The 22,009-nt window shown below is 44.4% G+C and overlaps 1 protein-coding gene across 1 annotated transcript in view; it reads right to left on the bottom strand.

Annotated features, from left to right (window-relative positions):
• The window catches only part of LOC138287529 (protein mono-ADP-ribosyltransferase PARP12-like), a 149,395-nt gene that overhangs the window by 91,061 nt on the left and 36,325 nt on the right, over positions 1-22,009 (bottom strand). The window contains exons 2-3 of the mRNA XM_069228003.1: positions 21,089-21,224; positions 14,468-14,732 (exon numbers count right to left, since the gene is read on the bottom strand). Of these exons, the coding sequence (XP_069084104.1) occupies positions 14,468-14,732; positions 21,089-21,224 (401 nt within the window). The remainder of the gene's footprint in view (positions 1-14,467; positions 14,733-21,088; positions 21,225-22,009) is intronic.

The raw sequence follows: 22,009 nt of genomic DNA, 5'->3' as shown, positions 1-22,009 counted from the left end.
TTCTACCACAGTAAACCGTAGGCTGAAATATGAATCTGTTAAATGAAAAGATACAAGGAAATCCTCAAAACAGAATAGGGCATAATGAACAGTAATGTTGTCAGTTTGAAAGATCTGTGTTGCCTATACTTGTAGAGGTAAGTGCAAGTTAGAACGGGTTGATAATCTCCATCTGCCTTTTGTTTTACAAAAAACAGGATGGAATATATTCAGTTTTTCACTTCTCTTCCTGATACTGTTGTATTATCGCTGCTAATTAACAAAGATTGAACACCTTGCTACAGCACTAGCATTTTTAGAAGGGAATGAGGCATTGGAGGTGACTGAAAACAATCTTGATTTGGAATGGTTTTGAAAGACAAACAATAGCCCTGTTCCACCTTTTCAAGATCCCCCCACTGGTTTAGTAATAGGGACAACCTTCCTCCTAGCAGATTCTGTATCTGAATCCCCGGATAGTCATGATTTAGGGTGACCAGGGGGTGGGGAGATGGAAACAGGGACTGAATTTGTTGAGTACAAGGCCTCGAGGCCAAAGGTGCTCCCAAGAAAGGCATTGCTGATCATTCCTTCTAAAAATGAGGGAACTGGAAAACAATTAAACCCTAAAAGTGATTTGATGGTAGAACATGGGAGTCTTATGAACCTTAACTGACTTTTTTTTTCAAGATTTCAAATTCAGAAGTAAGCAGCATCTGACACAAGTAAGGCACCTGGGCTGGGCTGAGTTAAATAACCTGTTTTAACCTTCCCCTAGGGGAACTCCACAGTCATGGTGGAGCTCTCCCTACTGTAAACTATAGGAAAAATTAGAAATGTTTATTAAACATTATAATGGATTAGTAAACATTTTTTTATGTTAAATGGGAGGAGTTCTATCAGTGGTGTGAGAAGGAAAGGAATAGGCAAAAAGAGTCTGCAATGAGAAGACGCTCATAATAAAACACAAAAGGAGGTTCAGAGACATCAAAATACTCAACGCTATCTAAATGCCATGAAGAAGTTACCTCTGTATCCATCCTTGTCTCCTAGCACCAAACCTAAGAGTTTAACAATGACTGATAACAATGATCCCGTAGTAAAGCAACTTCTTGACAGACCTCCGTCACTAATACATGAATATAATACGTCAGGAATCGAGAGGCAAGGATAGTGGCGAAAAGGCTAAGGGCCTGATTTAGAGCTTGGCAGAGGCGATTACTCGGTTACAAACGTGACTGATATCCCGTCTGCGGTATTACAATTCGATTATGGCCTTCATCAAGTTAAAACATGCCTAAGCGTGACACTAACAATTTCTTTCTTTTTTTTCACAAAAAGGAAGACTGTGCCCTGCCAGTCTTGACGCAGAAAGACAGGGAGCTACATTGGCCAATGGTATATTTTTTCAACTTCCTTAGATACTGTAATGGTATAATTTTCTCATGCCAGTGGGCGGAATAGTTGCTGTTTAAAAATTCAAAAACATTGTCTTGGGTGTGCCCCTCCCATCCTCATGCTGTGGCCACATTGTTATTGAAATACAAAACATAACATCTCACAAATGCCGACTGACCAAATATAAGTTAATATTGTTGTCGGCACACATCATATCTTCAGTACATTCTCACGCTTTGAACTTCTTTCCTCATTGTTTGACGGATGGATCTTGATGACAATGGTCATATGCTTATTCACTGCTTATTGATTATTGAGCAATGTATTAAACCAAGGCTTCACCTTACAGATGTACCATTGCCTACTGCAGAAATAATATTGTTTGTTGATGGATACTACGTGAGAAACAACATGGATATTTTGATAGACACTTATGCTGTACTCAGGGCTCACAGAGTTCGTGAAGCTTCTGTACTACCTCAAAGTGTGCTCCATAATTGCAGAAACAATTGCACTTACACTGCTTCTCATTATACCTTTGGTTTTAATTTTAGACAGCTTTTTTAAAACATCTTTTTATTGAAGATTTTAAAGATAGTGCAGTAACATTTCCAACAATTTACCGGCTCTTTTATTGGTGGATGGATTTGAACTCCCCAAGAACCTCCTTCCTCCCCCACCCATCCATCCCTAACTCTGGAGCCTCCGCTACAGAGGGTATACCAAGTCTATTGGTACAGTGTATCGTCTCAAATACCCCTGGGGCCTGTCCATGATATGAGTTCCAGTAATGCCAGATCTTCTCTCCTTCCCTGGAGCAGTCCCTGCCTTCGTTTGTTACTTTTTCCGCAGCAATGCACAAGTCTATATCATGTTTACAGACCCAATGAGATCCTAGCCCCCATGCCTTGCCAATACTCCTTTTCGCTACAGTCAGACCAAAAGTGGTCCACAGTTTCTGATGTTTCGGGGCCTCCACCTCCTCCCACACATTCAGCACATACCTTTTTGCTGAGCCAGTCAGTCCCATGACCCATGCCAGTCCCCTGCAGTCTGTGAGCTTTGTCCAGAAAGCTTTAATAGCAGGGCAAGTCCATAAAATGTGAAAGAAGAAGCCTTCCTGCCCACAGCCCTGCAGATATGGACCAGAAGTGGTTCATCACATTTTTAATAGGGTCGATCTAGAATAGTATGATTGATGTATTATGGGTAGCTGAACCAACCGGAAACCCAATCTTATGGTGACTTCCCTGGAGGTGTCAAGGGCTTCTTCCCATTCTCCATCTTCAAAACCCACTACGTACTCCTCCCATTACTCCTTCAGCTGTTGAATTTTAGCCAGTTGTAGTCAGAAAGGAACAGTGGAACACACACATGGAGTGCTGACAAGCAAAATGACAAACATTTGTACACAAACAGGGTTGAAATAGATTGATTCTCTTCCATTGTCCCTAATGAGTATGCAAAACACTCCCGACAGGAAACAGGCTAGGTTCCCATGAAATCTTAATGGAACGAATGATGCATGGACCAGGGTCCCCAGTTGTCCCACAACTACAGCAAAGCGATGATATAATGGTTGACTATTTTTAAAACTGATTAAAACATTTTAGGTTTTTCACTCCCAGATGGCTGATGCACACACCTATACACCTCTAGAACCTTGCCAGCACCTACAACCAGAAGACTGGGCCCTACATTGAGGTGCATCAATGGAAAACAGCTCGGCAACGAATGTGGAAAGGATCATACTAGGTACTGTTGACAACTAATGCAGTAGCTTGCTGCAAGAACTACCATTTGTGGGTGCATGGCACCCACTGCAAATGAGGAACACCATCTGAAGAATGGCAGCAGATCCTAGTACCTGCCCAGTGTCCTCGCTATACAACCTAAGAAGAAAAAGAACAACAGTGGCAGGTGGGTGCAGTGCAGTTGGCAATAGCTTGTGGTACAGGAGTGAAGTGAAGTATTGGAGCACTTGCCACTACAGAGCCCGAGGAAGATGTCACCTAGAGTAATGGAATAACAAGCATGCCTTACTTTCACAATGACAGTGCAAATTATCAAGTCAATATTTGCCTGGATGCTGGCTCCTCTACTATATTCTAAAGACCAAGCTGAAGAAGTAACTGTAGAAGTGCAAGCATACAAGGAAGATTAGAGCTCTAATCTGAGCATATTGCTAAGGAATTTGTGGCACACCAAAATGCCAAATATCAGCATAATGCAAATGAGCAAATAGTGGATGCTTAATGATCAAAATGAAGTAATTGCTGGATTTGTAGTATTCTGCTAGTGAACGTTCAGCCTAGGGCCCTATATTATCATCTGCTTATCTATTAACTTATTGTAGGAGGCTGGCCTGGCTTATAGTGGGTACCTAGTGGTAATTACACCTTGTGCCAGGTCCAGTTATCCCTTATTAGTAGAATAGAGGTGTTCTAGCAACTTAGGCTGATACAGGTATTTATAGCAGAGCAGCTTAGACTAAACTAGGAGATATGCAAAGTTCCTACTATACCACTTATATCATATAGCACTATATCATAAACACAATACTCAGAGTTACTAAAAATAAAGGTACTTTATTTTAGTGACAATATGCCAAAAGTATCTCAGAGGATATACTCCCTTAGGAGGTAAGTAATATACACAAATTATATGCACACAAACCAAAATCAGGTAAGTAACAGTTAGAAAAGTAGTGCAAACAATGTAGAACACAATAGAATGCAATAGGGAGAAATAGGCCTAGGGGCAACACAAACCATATACTCCAAAAGTGGAATGCGAACCACGAATGGACCCCAGGCCTAGTGTAGTGTGCAGAGGGTCGCTGGGAGTGTAAGAAAACACTAAGGGTGTCCAAGATACTCCAACCCAAGACCCTGAAAAGTAGGAGTAAAGTTACCCTACTACCCCAGAAAGACAGTAAAGTCGAGATAGGGGATTCTGCAAGGACAACAACTGACTGCAAAACACTGAAGACGGATTCCTGGACCTGAGGACCTGTAAAGGAAGGGGACCAAGTCCAAGAGTCACGCAAGTGTCCGGGGTGGGGGGGCAAGAGCCCACTAAACCCCAGATGAAGGTGCAAAAGGGCTGCCTCGGGTGGAAGAAGCCGAAGATTCTGCAACAACGGTAGGTGTCAGGAACTTCTCCTTTGGTCAGATGATGTCCCACGGTGTGCTGGAGGATGCAGAGTTGTTTCCACGCAGAAAGACCGCAAACAAGCCATGCTAGCTGCAAGAGTCGCGGTTGAGGATTTTGGGTGCTGCTAGGGCCCAGGAAGGACCAGGAGGAGACAGAGGGGGCACTCAGCAACACGGAGAGCCCACGCAGAAGCAGGCAGCACCTGCAGAAGCACCTGAATAGGCACTTAGAAGATCTGAGGACAGCGTTCGACTCAGAGTCACAAAGGAGGGTCCCACAATGTTTGAGTCCAACTCAGCGAGTTGGGCAATGCAGGACGGAGTGCTGGGGACCTGGGCTAGGTTGTGCACAAAGGAAGTCTTGCAAAACTGCACAGAAGCCCAAGCAGCTGCAGTTCACGCAGTACACAGGATTACTGTCTGGCGTGGGGAGGCAAGGACTTACCTCCACCAAAGTTGGACAGAAGGGCCACTGGACTGTCGAAAACACTTGGACCCAGCTCCTGTGTTCCAGGGACCACGCTCGTCAGGATGAGAGGGGACCCAGAGGACCGGTGATGCAAAAGTTTGGTGCCTGCGTTAGCAGGGGGACGATTCCGTCGACCCACAGGAGATTTCTTCTTGGCTTCCAGTGCAGGGTGAAGGCAGACAGCCCTCAGAGCATGCACCACCAGGAAACAGTCGAGAAAGCCGGCAGGATGAGGCGCTACAATGTTGCTGGTAGTCTTCTTGCTACTTTGTTGTGGTTATACAGGTGTCCTGGAGCAGTCAGCAGTTGATCCTTGGCAGAAGTCAAAGAGGGAAGTGCAGAGGAACTCTGGTGAGCTCTTGCATTCATTATCTGGTGAGATGCCCACAAGAGAGACCCTAAATAGCCCACAGAGGAGGATTGGCTAGATACAAAGGTAAGCACCTATCAGGAGGGGTCTCTGACGTCACCTGCTGGCACTGGCCACTCAGAGCTGTCCATTGTGCCCTCACACCTCTGATCCAAGATGGCAGAGGTCTGGGACACACTGGAGGAGCTCACGCCGGAGCATGGCTGGGGATCCCTGAACCGGTGTAGACTGGCTTAAGCAGATATGGGCAGCATCTGTGCCCTTCAAAGCATTTCCAGAGGCCAGGAGAGGCTACTCCTCCCAGGCCCTTCACACCTATTTCCAAAGGGAAAGTGTGTAACACCCTCTCTCAGAGGAAATCCTTTGTTCTGCCTTCCTGGGACCAGGCTGCCCAGGCCCCAGGGGGCAGAAACCTGTCTGAGGGGTTAGCAGCAGCAGTAGCTGCAGTGGAGACCCCAGAAAGTTAGTTTGGCAGTACCCGGGCTCTATGCTGGAGACCCGGGGATGCATGGAATTATCACTCCAATACCAGAATGGTATTGGGGTGACAATTCCATGATCCTAGACATGTTACATGGCCATGTTCGGAGTTACCATTGTGACTCTACATATAGGTATTGACCTACATGTAGTGTACGCGTGTAATGGTGTCCCCGCACTCACAAAGTCCGGGGAATTTCCCCTGAACAATGTGGGGGCACCTTGGCTAGTGCCAGGGTGCCCACACACTAAGTAACTTTGCACCTAACCTTCACCAAGTGAGGGTTAGACATATAGGTGACTTATAAGTTACTTATGTGCAGTTAAAAATGGCTGTGAAATAAAGTGGATGTTATTTCACTCAGGCTGCAGTGGCAGTCCTGTATAAGAATTTTCTGAGCTCCCTATGGGTGGCAAAAGAAATGCTGCAGCCCACAGGGATCTCCTGGAACCCCAATACCCTGGGTACCTAGGTACCATATACAAGGGAATTATAAGGGTGTTCCAGTGAGCCAATGAGAATTGGTAAAAGTAGTCACTAGAGTAATTAATAAGGGGGATAGGGAGGAATAATGGTTCAGTGTATGTCCTCCCTCAATTAATACTATGCAAAAATGTAGATACACTGTTCCAAAAGAAAGTGGCAGGAGAAAGTATACAGGGCAGTCCTAATTTTAGGAGCAATAGTCCTCACACACCCAAATGGGTGTCATGCTTCATCATCGGAGTTGCTCCTCGTCAGACCGGCGCTGCAATGTCTGACGGGCACCCCCGTAGGGGGGCTCTTTGCCGGAGATCTTTTCTCAGTGACGCCAAGACCCCAAGAGTGAGTTTGGAAAAAAGAGAGAAAACAAGGAGAGTCACACCAAAGGCTAAAATTGGCTCATAACCCAAACCTAAGGATAGCAATTTTATTAATCCATGGGGGGTTTAGGCCAAGATTAAAAACGATCAGGAGAGTGAAATAGAGACAATGATCAATCACTCTCTACCCCAATTAGTGGGAAAAGGGAGGTAAGGGACTACCAGACCATCCCTGGAAAAGGGTCAACATGTTTCGTGTCTCTATGGTCCAACAGGATCTCGTGACGCTTTTTCAGGACCTAATGGCTACATGCTTCTCCTCTTACAAACTGAAAAGACTCCTATAACCTGAAACTATCAGTTATAATGTCTCCAGTCACTTACGCTAGTCCGGTATAACTCGAACGTGCTATTCCTAATTGTCGCCCCTCCCTGTCGAGGAACGTGCTTCATGGAACAGCGTAGGCCTAAGGCCGGGCGCAAAAATTTTCTGGTGCTCCTGAACCGTAGCGTGTAACCTACCCATGGCAGCGCTCCTGAATCAATGAGCCTGCAGTGACAATTTTAAAAGCAGAGAGAGCATAAACACTGAGGTTTTGGTTAGCAGAGCTTCAGTGGTACAGTTAGGCACCACAAAGGGAACACATATAGGCCACAAGCTTATGAGCACTGGGGTCCTGGCTAGCAGGATCCCAGTGAAACATATCAAACATACTGACAACATAGGGTTTTCACTATGAGCACTGGGCCCTGGCTAGCAGGATCCCAGTGAGACAGTAAAAACACTTTGACATATACTCACAAACAGGCCAAAAGTGGGGGTAACAAGGCTAGGAAGAGGCTACCTTCCTACACTTATGGATAAAGGAAGAGGGTATGGCGTAACGGTCAAAGCTGCTGACTTTGAAGCTAGGGAACCATTTTGAGTCTCAGCACTGGCTCAACATTCAGTGATTCTGGGCAACTCACTTAGGGCCATATGTACCAACGAATTTTCCCATAGACACAGAATGGGTAAAACCCTTTGCTACATCTGGCCCTTAATCTCCTTTTGTATACATTTTTTTTTATATGTCCTTACTTAATGTAACTGATTCTCCTGTAAAGCGCTCCAATACCTTCAGATCAAGTTTGCCTTACATAAAACTGCAAAAAGTGAAAATAAAACGTTTGCCTATATTAAATTTGTATTATATGGTTATGATACAGTGTTTAGAGCTTTTCTACCCCCCGTAGCTCCCTTCACTAACTGTGATTGCCAAAAGCTTCCTGATTCAGAGGGAGTCGGTGTCTGTAATGGGTGTAAAGGACATGCATAGCTGAGAAACTAGCATCATTACTCATTCACCTGCATAGGAAGCAATATTGCTGGGTTACCCATCATTTATCTACACAGAAAGTGACATCAATAGATTTCCCATCATCCATATGCACAAGAAGTGACCACTGGATTCCCCATCATCCCTCTAAACAATAAGTGACATCATTGGATTTCCCACCATCCATCTGCACAGGACGTACATCACTGGATTTCCCATCATCCATCTGCATAGGAAGTGACATCACTATGTTTCCCATCATCCATCTGCACAGGAAGTGACATCATTTCCCTCCCCTCCCAGGATCTAGATAATGGCTGCCAAAGGCAAGTCTGTCTGGTCCTGTCCATGACTGAACCTCATCTGGCACCAGGAACCCTGCCCTCCCACCAAACTGCTGCTCTTCCCACAAGTTTTCAAGCACTTACCATCACCAAATACTCACTGCATCAACAGCATCCAACACCCTACTCTCGCAAACTCACACAGTCCTACATCTACCCACAAAACACTCCATCTCACTTGCATGTTCCTCAACATGCACCCACTCACCATACACGCCACAGAGATCTGGGACCTGCTGCATGACAATACACCTGACCTACTTTTCCTCATGGAAGCCTAGCTGAGCCATGCATTGGTGCCTGATATCACCATAGCCACCCCCAAACCCCTTCCCCTCTCAACCCATCTATAAGATTGCTAGGCATATAGGCATAACAGACTTCACATGCACAGAGGCGGAATTGCCATAATCCACAAGAACACCATTAGCTGCACCACATGCACAGACATGTCATCCTCCAACATGGAACACCTGTTGTTCAAGCTCCATGTCCCAGTCAACTTCATCCTAAGTGGCACTCTCATCTACAGACCACCGGGACCACACACCAATTTCGCTGGCATCATCATGGACTTCGTTGCACCACTCGCCTTTGATGTTAGCAACTACATCCTACTCGGAGACCTGAACCTCTACATGGACAAGACCATGCCGACACTAACTCGAGAACACTCGATAAAGACCTTGGAAGCTTGGGCCTAATCCATGTTGCAGGACACCTCCTGGACCACACTTTCCCCAAATTCGACAACATGTGAATGAAGGAGCCCACACATCTCTCTGGTACAGGACACGCCCTCATCAAATTCAGCATCCCAGTCCTGGTCCATCGCACATGCACCACCGGCAGACCAGCCTGGCAAAACTGAAATAGCATCACTAAAAAGGACTGGAACACCACTCTCAACATCCACCGACCCAAACACAGGCTCCCCCAAGGCCATCAAGAATTTCAACAATTGGATCACCTCCTGTGACGATTCCCTTGGCCCCTTCAAACACACCAATACAACAAGATCCAGACCTCAGGCTAGTTGGTACAAGGAGGAACTCATACTGATGAAATGCCACTGCAAACAACTGCAGTGCAAATGGAGAATGAGTCAGGACAATGCAGAGCACAAGGCATGTTCAAATTTGCCCAAATACCCTACCACTAATAAAGCATACCACCAAACGTGCCTCTCTGGTGGACCATATCACTGCCAACACCAATAGAAGCAGGGAAATCTTCACCATTGTGAAAGATTTCCCGTCACAATCAGCTGCCTACCACTCGATCACTCCCTTGCAGGACCTCTACAACAATCCCTCTCAATTCTTCAGCAACATATGCACTGCCATTTACAGCAACTTCGGCCTGCAACCAGACCCGACTGACCTCTTATCCTAAGAACCCATTGCTAACCACATGGCCCGACATCACCACAGAAGAAACCAAAATTCTGCAAGGATTCTCCCTGAGCCTGACTCTCTTCCACGGATACATTATTCATCTAGCCAGCAATGTCTGCTCTCATGACATCAACACCCTCTCATATGCTTTCGACACGCAACTCACTCTCACCCTCACGGACAAGACTCTCAATACAAGGATCAAGTTCAATGCCTTCATAACTGAGACCCCACTGGATGAAGACCAACTGTCTAAAGCTGAACCAAAATCGTGATCTTCAGGAAGCACACAAGAAGCTTCAGCTGGACTACAAGAGCACCCTCTATGCATGGATCAACAAAAAACTCACCAGAAAGCTGGAGACCATTTAGAACTCATCAGTCAGAACCACTCTCAACCTCTCACACTGCACCCACATTACAACACACCTAAAGGAGTTCCAGTGGCTCCCTATTCCCTAATGAGTACAAATCAAACTCCTCACCCACACTTTCAAAGCTCTACATAACACTGGCCCAGCATACCTTAACAATCACATCTGCTTTCACAAACCTTCCAGACACCTCTGCTCATCCGGACTTCTAGTTGTGCAAATCCCATATGTATGGAAAACCAGATCCGGTGGTCAAGCCTTCTACTGCATCACTCCTAAAGCATGGAACGGCCTGCCACTACACATAAGAGCCTCCTACTCACTTCTTGAATTCCACAAGAAGCTGAAGACCTGACTTTTCAAGTAGTAAGTGGCTAGACTCACACCTGCTCAGGGACAGGATACGCTGTCGGGTGATGGTGCACTCCACAAATCTGCATAACATAACATAAACGTAAGGATTGGATAGCTTACCATGTAAGACAATCAGTGGGAAACTAAGGGGATCTTTTTGTGTTAAGAATAGCGGCAACATGCATTTGGCCAGTACAGTTATACTTATTATTTAAACCTGGCAGAAAAAGAGATGCACACAACAAGAATCGTGAAATAGCCCAAAATAATCCCATTCATAGGCCTTTATATTATATGTGCAGAAAAAGCATATATGTGGTCCTCGCGATTCCAGGGGAAGGGGGGAATTATGCTACCTAGGTTAGGTTCTCCTTAAATTGTGTTCTAGGGACAATTTGCATTAATGCTGAGTACGGACATGCAACATACGAAGCTGCCACTGTGTTCCCAGATGTCTTTGGGGGCCCTTATTTCACCTGAAGGAATATTTATTAGTGTACGTTTCAGAAAGTTCAGCTTAATTGCATTTAATAACAGATCTTATGCATAATATTTTGTATTCCACCCACATGTTATAACATCCTGGTATTTGGGAAAATACCATCTCCTGGTAGCAGTCCTGACTCAGGTCATGGGGCTGGAACATGTTGAAAACCAAAATAACAATAGCTGTAATTGTATTGTGTACTTTTTTTGGTGCTAGGATATTATTGTGCTGAAAGGAAAAAAAATGTATTTTAATATGTGATAACTTTAGTTTGGGAACAGCTAGAGAAATGTTTTACCACTTATTTGAAATGTAATTTAAAATCTTCTGTAATGATGAAGTAAGATTTTAAATTACTATTCTTAAAGTGCCACTTTTAGAAAGTTGCCATTTTTCTGCCTAAACCAAATGTTCTTTCTGCCAGTGTCCAGTCATGTGACTGTTAATGGCTCTCCTGTGGTTTGATGTGTATTCCTTCCAGACAAGGGCCAAAAGGGCCCTGGGTGTGGGGAAGGATGTTCTTCTCCTGGCCAGGATGGCCAGGGCAGGGTAGCTGGGGGGGTTGTACTCAACCCTTCCTTCACTTCAAAGAGCAGCCTGAGGGGTCCACCTAGCCCCTTCCTGTGTTAGGAAAATGCTTGCCCAGTCACTGGCAAATGTAGCCCACACATGGGCCTGCTTCCCTGTTGTTCCCCTAGACAGATTGGTGCCACACCCAGGGAAAGAGAAGAATTAATCAGAACCAGTTTAGGACCAAACAAACAGGGTGTTCCCCTTACACAGGCTGGCACTGGGTATAAAAGTGGAACCCTCAGAACCTCTCACAGAACACTCCTGGACGTGTGGAGACTCAGAATGACTGCTCTGTTGTGGGGAGCCTGAAGGAAAACAAGCTCTGTTTGCCTTGAACTCAGAAATCTAGAAGTCAGTGCTTAATTTGAGCCGGTGGTTTCTGGTGCGGAGCACTAGCACTTATTTTTAGGGCTGGCACTTAGTTTTCTGTATCAGGCATTTACTACGAGCAAAAGACACTAATGGGAAAGATGGAGGAAGTGAAAAACGAAAAAGCGTCACAAAAGAAGCAAAAACTGCAAGAGTGGGCTGAAGGACAGGGAGTGGCTATGAATGGATTAAAGAGGCCCGAGATGGCTTCAGGAATATGCTGCCTCAGTATTTAGTGCTCGCACATTTAAATGGAGCAGCCACGTGTTTCAGAGGAGAGCTTTGGGCACCGGCAGATTTTTATTTACAAATTAAGCACTGCTAAAAGTGGTTCCAGGGGTCAGTTGTCTGACCTGCTGTTTTAACTACAGGGACACAACAAGCTTCCAGATGCCTTTCCCAGCAACTGCCCAGCTAACCAGTACCATCTGGATCTGCTTGCACCCTTCTGCTAACCTCTGCTGGAATGAGCCTTAATTCGCAAGTGGTGCCCTGCAGGTACCGGACACTGGCTGGTGTGAAGACCCTAAAGCTGCAAGAAATGGACTCCAGGTGAAACACTATAGGTTTTGTGGTCCTTGCATCGAAACAAACCATTCCCAGCTGGATTGAATAGTGATGGTTCGGTGGGGACGGGGCAGCGGTGGTGGTGTGGGACTCAAGGCTTCTGGGTTGTGTTTTATGTTATTTGACTGCTTGTGGAATAAAACTCAATAAACAGATGGTAAAAAAAAACACATCCCCAGTCTCCTCGTGAATGCAAGTGGGCTTCACAGAGGAAAATGCGGGACCCTCTGTGCAACTGCTGACGTGACCTTCCAGGATACAGACCCTGGATGAAGCTCTTCGCGTTTTCCACGTGAAGTTACGATTATTGACCAGCTCTTCGTGCAGATGACGACTACACCACCAGTGCAACGTTCAGACCTAAGCCTGAAACTTCAGCACACCGCCATCTACAAACCCTTTCCAATCCAGCCTGAAGCACGATTACTGACGACCTTGTCAACAAGTGCTTCTCACGTGAAACTGGACTTGGTTAGAAGGTCATTTTTCAACCGGGATATACCTGGACCCTGTATGTGGCCCGCACTCCATCAGAGTCAATCTTAACTGTTGACTTTGATCTAGTACAATGCGACCAGATAACTGGTATGGGCACTTTGTGCTTTTAGGCACTATTTCTCCTGAAAACTTTAGAAAATTCATATTTTTGGTTCTACTTATTGGATTTTTGTCATTCTTCTGTTATTTTATTTATTGACATTTACTTTAATTTCAAATTAATTGGTTTGAAATTGAGCTTGTGTTCGATTTTGACTTTATTACTGTTTGAATGCTACATAATACGATACACGCTGTCTCTAAATTAAGCCTGAATGTTTTGTGCTAAGCTACCAGAGGGTTAAGCATAGGTTTATTTAGTGACTTTTGTGCTTCACCGTGCAAATATTAATAATCTAATTTCTTACAGCTTCTGACATAGAAGTTGCAGTGTTCCACAGATCTTCAGAGACCTTTTGCAAACATTGGCAGGTTGTCCAACTGATCCTGCTGCATATTTCAAACTCTGTTAAAAAACCCAGGTTACGGATACCCAAATAAAGTGCAATCTTGAGTGAGGACGAAGCTGCATCTCATTGATCTTACGCAACAAGCAAGAATTTGTTGCATATGGGTGCCATCAGTATGGTACAGAGACATTCTGGTATTAGAAGTTTCAATAGATTTTTACACTGTTTTGTGTGGTCAAATGCAATTCAAGCCTTGTCACTTTTTATTAACTTTCAAGCAGCTAAGCAGCAATGGAGGACCAAATTACACAGCACAATTGACTAGATTATACTCAAAAAAGAAAAAATATGCATATTGTGGCACATTTGGTGGGAGTATTATTTTGCTATTTAGTCGTTTTGACACATATTAATACTGTATGAGCAAAGAATTCACATCATTAGAATCGGTTTAACTGGATGCATCACATGTGGTACCTTTTTTTAAATTAACATTTGACCCAGCTGATAGAGAAATAACATTCCTTATTGAAATCTGACAATTATGTAACCTATGGTGGATTATGCATCAAATAAATAGATAATTATTCCGAAAAGGCAGAGAGGCTGCAGAAGCACATTATGTCCAGTGTCCCTGCATATACATTTCAGTGTCCTACAGCTCCTCACAACATTTTAAATTGCTGTTTTGACCTATTCATTCAGCTCTTTGTGTTTTAGCTGTGAGTCTCGAGCCATTTACAGGATGGAAACATACTGACAGATCTTTACTTCATCTAGTGATAAAGCTAAAATAAATGTATTGGGGTTTCAGAAAGCATTCGGACAGTCTCCACTGACTTTGCTATCTCTTTGTGAGGAGGGGGAGATGGGAGGGGGCAGCATAGGAGAGAAGCAGAAGTTAGGGGAGGGGCGGGTCGAGGAGTGGAGGAGAGAGAAGTGACAGGGAGGACAGGGGAAGGTAGCCATTGGAAAGAATATTACAATTCTCATTGACAAGCATAACAAAGGTGCAAATGAACATTCTAGCTGGCCCGCTGTGCAGCAAGCAGTACTCCAATCCAAACTCTGTATCCATTACCTCTGAAGTTTTTTACCCTGAGCTCCTTTTGGGCTGTGTTGCACTGGTGAGTGCGCATGAGATGGATGTTTTGGGCCGTCTCCTTGCTGAGTCCACGAGCCTGCAACAGTCGGGAGTTGTTGGGGTCAAGAAGGTTGTGTGAACGGCTGCAGTTTGCATGACGACACTCGCCCCGCGCGAAGAATCCACAGATATGCAGCTTGCTGCACTGCGCCCCATTGGTGCAGGATCCCACCTTTTGCTTACCCTTGTACTCCTTACATACCTGCCAGGAGAGACTACAATAAATATTCATATTTTACAAGCCTCTAGTGAGGTGGCACACAATAATGCACATTATCGCCCATCGTTGTGTATGGAGATGCAGTGTGCAACAGAGGGCCACGAGGTGGGAGCCATGCCAGAATTTAAGGATATCATAATCAGATACATTTACATACAGTGGATGTGAACAGAACTCATTTGTATACTTAGCAGGGCCATGGTACTCCCGGAGTGCCTAGCGCAACAGTGATATGTAGCTAAATAGAGGAAATACTGTTGTGCACTGTGATCATCCCTTGGCTCTCCTCCTTGAGAATGTTTACATAATGACAAAAATACATCTAGTGCAATAAAAAGTGACCTGAACCCAAGTGCAGGCATTTGCATGTGTGATTACGGTTGCATTATTTGACCGGTGCCGTAATCGATAAAACAATTTGCACACAAATATGCGTAGAGTTGTGCCCCTGCCTCCAGCAGCACCTCATCTGTTCTCTCACAGAGCTTCAAACAAACGGTGTCATCTAGCAGTCCGATTACAGTAATTATTGAACTGTTTGTGCGTACTGGAATCAAATTTGCATATAAATTGTCTCTCTTGTTGATTGAGAACAATGATTAAACTTATAATTTGATAAAACCTGACTGCATGTAATTGGCCTACTATCAGCTATTAGCCTTACTGAGGGGGCACCCAGCTGAGGCACAGCGCTGCAAGCCAGATAAGGGGCCACCATATTTGTTCAGGAAAGATGCAAAGATTTTCATTGCTCCTGGCAATATTTGTCCTAAACACTGAAAACGCAATTGTTTGGCTTTTTTTGAGTAGTTTGGCACTGCCACTAGGTGGTACGCTTGTCAGCATGTTTCAGGCGTGCAGAAGGTTCAAGGTGATGAAGCCTGCACAGAAAAACAAGGCCCCCCCAGACCTCGGGCAAGGCATACGTCTAATAACTGGAGATATTTTTGGGATCTCACTTTGACCCTATGTCATTTGGTTCTGTAATCTACTACACACATGAGGACACCAGTTACGCACCCATGATAGTACTCACTCTGCTGAGAGTGGAAGATTTTGTTGTTCAACCTTATGTGATTGTTTGCCAGTAGAATCCCTTGCCAAAGTCCAGAAATGAAATGCTTACTGTCTTGGAACTGGTGGACCTGAAGTACAGCTGAGAGTGAACTTTGCTAGGGTTTTGGCCATAGAGTAAGAAGTGGCTTTGTGCACTCCTCTATTTTCATTGTGCTCATGATATTAACAGTGTTAGACCATAATCCGGCTTGTTTTTCACATTAATGTTGAACAACGTTGTCTACTTCACAATGAGAAGCTCCATTTAGGGTAAAGCAGCTTGGTGATTGGTGATGTTGAAAACGTTTGAAGAGTAAAATTAGCTCGTTAGTCGAGGAAATGAAGTAGACTTTTATAAAGACTAGTCTATGAACTTGTTTTGAGGATTCTAGGAGTGAGTCAGAGAGGGCAACCACTCGTCGCTGCATGACAACTTCAACAGATGACTATTGTCTGCAGAACCTTTGGTTAGACGCTGTTGCTCGGGCAGCTACTCTGCTTTTTCCACCACAGAGTGGTAGTCTTCTTCAACATATTGACCATGTACATCTCCATACCTCCATCTGATATAACGTCTGATTTGCATGTTTTTTCTTTTTTTATTCCGGTTGGATTTTTTAAAAGTTTTCAAAATTTGTAACAGTGTTACCAGTGTTTAGAGAATGTGAGCAAAAAGGAAGGTCAAATTTGAGGAGGGCAGAGGCTTTCCAGTGTAGTCGAGAAATTATTTTGTGCCAATTGCAATCCTGCATTTGTCATGTAATATTTTTTCCCAATTTTCAACCCAATGGTGCATTGAACGTGCAACAATGGAGTAAATCACCCTAAAAAACCAACCCTTACTTAGAAGCACAGTTTCAGAATCTACAAGATATTAGAAAAATATCTTTCAATGAGATAGAATTCTTTAAAAGGTTTATATACAGTACATTTATATGATAAATTGTGAGTTTTTGAGACGTTGAATATGTTATTCAAAGCCCAATAATGATATATGTACACAACATTTCAAGTGATAACATTAAACATGATGAAAAGATTTAACACGATTACATATGTCTTTCAAATTTCATCAGAATGCACAGTGCAGTGGGGGGCGTGGCTGGGACCCAAGCAAGATGGCCGCACAATAGTGTCACTTGTCCGGCCAGAGCACATTGTCTTATCAAAATCCTGTCATCCACAGTGAGATCCCCCACCTGACGACAGAGAGGTGAGTGATATTAGCCAAATCGCAGCCCGGCGTCCAACACCGAACGTGGCTGGCGGGGCGGCCCTGGCGGCAAGGAAGGCCCGTAGGCCTGTCGCGCATGAATGCACTGAAAGTGAGGCCTAACCGCCGCTGCACTGCCCAGGGCATATCTGGCTCAGTGATGTTTGTGGACCAGGGATTCACTACGCAGGAAAGGGCCCACTAGGAAAAGTTATGTCAGATTCCTTGGGTGTGATCTGTTTATGATGAGATGTTATGAAAAAGCAAGTAGGCCTGACTTTCTTATTGTGAAAAACATGTGTTGATGTCAATAGGATTAAAACAGTAGATTGTCATTACAATGTGCTAAAGCCTGTAGGCCATTGAATCTCACAGATAACCATAGCAGGCAGAGATTTTGGTGCTGGTACCACCCCCCTGACAAACCATGTAGATAGAAGATTTCTACTATGGTAATCCTTGTAGAGTACTATTAGGAGGGATGTAATATTGTTTTGACAACTGTCATTTTGTACATAGCTGTAATTGTATTACAGTGTTCCTTGGTCTTGTCGGCAAGCATATGCCCACACATTAAGTCTAAGTTGGTTATAGTAACAAGCTAATGATAAAAGTTGTAGGCCTGATTGTTTATTATGAAAGGGTACAATAAAGTTAGTAGGCCTGGCATATTGATTGTGAAAAGCAAATGTTAGACTCAATAGGCATTTAGGGGTGAATTATTTTTACTCTATTAAAGCCTAGAGAAGACTATTTTGTTACATGGAATCTCAAAGATTACCGTAGTAGGCAATGGTAATTGTGCTGGTTACCCACTCTGATAAACTGTGGGTATAGATTTGCACTGTGAGAATCCATGTTAAACCCTCTTATGAGACATACTATTTCCTTTTCCAACTGTACTTTTGTATACATTTGTAGTTTTATGACGGTATGCACAATGGTTGCGCTGTAGGAATGCTTATTCTCAATACAGCAGATCTAAATTGTTTATGGTGACAAGCCAATAACAACAACTATGGGCCTGATGGGTTTACTGGGAAAAGGTTATTTCAGACGCTATCGCTCTGATCTGTTTATTATGAAAAGTTCCGACAAAGGCAGTTGACCTGATTTATTTACTATCTAACACCTCAAACCCCTATATAGGGGAAATACGTACTATACAAATACTGCAAAAGTATAAAATACCTATTTTAAATCCAGCTGACTTTAAGGGTGGATTATTTTTGCATCATGTTAAAGCCTGCTGCCAGATATTTTGTTACATGAAATCTCCCAGATTACCTTTGTGGGGAAGGAGTTTGTTGTTCCCACATTGACAAACGCAAGGTGTAGAATATTTGCACTGTAATAACTCTTGCTAGTACCTCTACTGAAAGACTTGACAGGCTAAGCGGTCCGACAGGATCTTGTAATATTAAAACATTAAATAATAAAAACATCCATATCTATAAATGCACCCATATTGAAACATGGAGGGCCTTTGCGTCAGCCTCCTTCTGCCATTGCCTTGCTGAGTGCTGAGTGTCATTTACACTCTGCTTCCATCTCTGATAGAGCACTGCATGGGGTAATGGTAAGTCAGTCCATATCAGTCATTGGCTTTCTTGCCCTCTGAATGACGCCATTTTTTGATTAAATGTGTAGATCCAGCTGAAAATGAGTGCGCTTGAGTGTCAGGGCTGGTTGGCCAGTCCCTTACTTTTCAATGTCCTCATTTCATACTTCCCCTTTCAATTCTTTGATTCTCTTTTATTTGATTTTTGTTAGGATGCTACTACAGTTCTCCAGGCAGTGCTAACGGGCCACTTCCTTGTTGCTCATTTCATCAGCAGCGCACCACATTCCGAGAGGCCACTTCCTATAAACCAGGTGATAGTTATGGATTTGTATTGCCCATGGTGTATCACTGTTTCACCATTCAAAGATGGCCAACATATTGGTTCTCAATGTGGGGGCCGTGCCTGAACTTTAAAATGATAGACTATGTACAATACCACTACAAAACAGACACTCTCTGCTATGTATAGATTTTCTTTTGCAATCATGTTCCTGCTGTGTGTCTTAGACAGCATCATGTTAACTTTTTTTCTACTTGTATTGTTTTAAATGATCTTGCATATGTTTTGGGGCTGTGTGTGTTTTCTTGGTGCTATATCAGAGTTTGGATGCTACAGTGAGTCCCCGGATGGATGACTTCGGTGCATGAGTGAAAGATGAGTGACAGAGTGAATATATAATGACTTACTAAGGGGGTCATTCTGACCCCGGCGGTCTTAGACCGCCGGGGCCAGGGTCGGCGGGAGCACCGCCGACAGGCCGGCGGTGCCCCGCAGGGCATTCTGACCGCGGCGGTAAAGCCGCGGTCAGACCGGCAACACTGGCGGTCTCCCGCCAGTGTACCGCCGCCCCTTTGAATCCTCCAAGGCGGCGCAGCTTGCTGCGCCGCCGAGGGGATTCCGACCCCCCCTACCGCCATCCAGTTCCCGGCGGTCCGCCACTGGCATGGGCACTGCAGGGGCCCCCGTAAGAGGGCCCCTACGAGTATTTCACTGTCTGCTTGGCAGACAGTGAAATACGCGACGGGTGCAACAGCACCCGTCGCACCTTCCCACTCCGCCGGCTCGATTACGAGCCGGCTTCATCGTGGGAAGGACGGTTTCCCCTGGGCTGGCGGGCGGCCTTTTGGAGGCCGCCCGCCAGCCCAGGGGAAACCTCAAAATACCCACCGCGGTTTTCCGACCGCGGTACGGTATTTTGGCGGCTCCCGCCGGGCGCGCGGTGACCGCGCCCGGCGGGAGTCAGAATGACCCCCTAAGTGTCTAAACCTGTCAGTGACACAAAAGGTATTTTCATTCATAAGCTAAACCTATTGGCACTGCCAATGGTTGTTACCTTCAGGTAGTGTAAAGGAAACACTTGCTGCAGGATCTCCATAATCAAGAAAAATATAGCTGTTCCATTCGTTTTAGCTCACTGTCCAGATACTGCCTGCCTTATTGCCTGGCAATTATGGGAAATTTAGAGCGTTAATTCATTTCTTAGATATTTTCTGGGGTCTCTACTGTGCATATGCTGTGAGATCGTATCCACAGCTGTTCCTAGGCACTTGTTTAGCCTTCACAATTGAGGACTCGGGGTGTGATTTAGATAACAACGGCGACGGATATCCTGTCCGCCAAAATATAAATCCCATAGTAAATAATGGGATTTATATTTCGGCGGATGGGAAATCAATCGCTGTTTTGAAGAAGTAACCCGTACACCGAAATGTAAATCAGGCCCGAAGTCTTTTCAAAGCATTTTTAACTCTTTTTGTAACCGATTGTTAAGCTGATTGACGGGGAAAGAAAAGAATTGTCCAATTTAGATCTGTCTTTTAATACTTAAGACTTAGAATATTGAGACCTTTATGCGTTTGAGTAAGGGTAGAGGAAGTAAAAATCTCACAAGCAGATATTACAGTGTTGCTCAAATATGTATTATTGCATTTGACTAAGGGATCTCAATTAGCTTGAATAAAGTTCTCTGGGTCTGGAAATCAAGATTCTTTGAAGTATATTACGGGCCCTGGTTCAGCGACCACCTGATATGCCCTTTGCTGCTGAAACCCTGTCAAGGACCCATATTCTGCATAACTGGTTAAGTTGGAAAGGCTAAGGAAAGAGGCCACTCTGAAGTCTGGGTTGAATCTTGAAATTGTATTTGGCACATTATTACAGTCTCACTTTGCTTTATGTTCTGATACAGCTGTAAAAATGTATAAGTAGGAACAAAGCGTGTTTCCTGCCTGGCACCCACACCTTCTGCAACCATGGAGCCCACCTGAAGTTCTAATAATTCAGGCTCGGCCTCTCATTCATGGAGGCACCGAGAATGCAAGGCTGGGTCAACGGGGACAGGTGGGAGGGTCTGCGTGTATAGTTACAGAGACAGTGTTTCTATTTATACATATACAGAAGGAGCAGGTCCTTGAGCATCCACAAGGTGGCAGCAGTTACTAGTGGCTAGAGATATAGAGACAGGTGAATCCGATTAAAGAGCTAACTCACGCTATGAACCTCACCTCTGGTAAGAATGAGGGGTCGTTTAAAAGCAGCAACATTTGCAGGTCACGCTCATCCAGGCTGCTGATCCCGTGGGCCTTTAGCACAGCCTTGTTGACCTCAGACTGGATGTCATGTGAAAATGAACAATTATTCCTGGAAAAACACATACACACAGGAAGTAAACTCAGCAGAGCTCCATAACAACACATCCGGGTCACGAGTAAGCTCAACATGGATCAATACCACTGTTTCTCAAGCCTACCTTCTCAAAAAGGTTTATGGGCAGCACACTTTACAATGAAAACAACAAATGTGAGTTTGTGGAAAAAATGAAGACGGCAAATAATCGGTCTTCTGGTGCCGGCAGAGATGTCTATGAACTGCTAGGTGAAGTGGTGTAACTTGGGTGAGACAGGGTTATGGTTGAGCTTCTATGGTTGAGTTATGCATCAGACACACAGAAAATAGTATCTATCTGAATATTTATATTAATGAAACGTGTGCACTGTTAAACTCACTGACTTAGAATTCAGAGTGCGCATGTGGTATCCCAGGACAAAACATTTCCCTTTCAGAAAGGTGACAGATCATAATGGAGTGATTGGCAGGTAATGCAAGAGTACAGTGGAGATAACGGAGAACCAACTAGTGGAAACTTTTTCATGATGCAAACAGGAAAATGCAATTGTAATCCCGCTTTGTGGCCAACAAATACAAATATGCTCTGCTCACAAAATCACACACCGGCCTTTCGTGGCAAGTCCTGCACAGATACAAACAGACCCAACAGACAGGTAAGGAGGCTGTGCTGTGAAAAACAGAGTGGAAAATACAGATGATGGAGATCTCAACCTAACTTTTTCCTGCAATGTCAGATTTTTCAAAGCAATATACTGTACTGTTACGTCTGCAGCTTGCAATAGGCTTCCATTCTATAC

The sequence above is a fragment of the Pleurodeles waltl genome, chromosome 4_1, assembly GCF_031143425.1.
Source record: "Pleurodeles waltl isolate 20211129_DDA chromosome 4_1, aPleWal1.hap1.20221129, whole genome shotgun sequence".
Classification (NCBI taxonomy): domain Eukaryota; kingdom Metazoa; phylum Chordata; class Amphibia; order Caudata; family Salamandridae; genus Pleurodeles; species Pleurodeles waltl.
The sequence above is the reverse complement of the archived record's forward strand: the minus strand, read 5'-3'. Positions and strand labels throughout refer to the sequence as shown.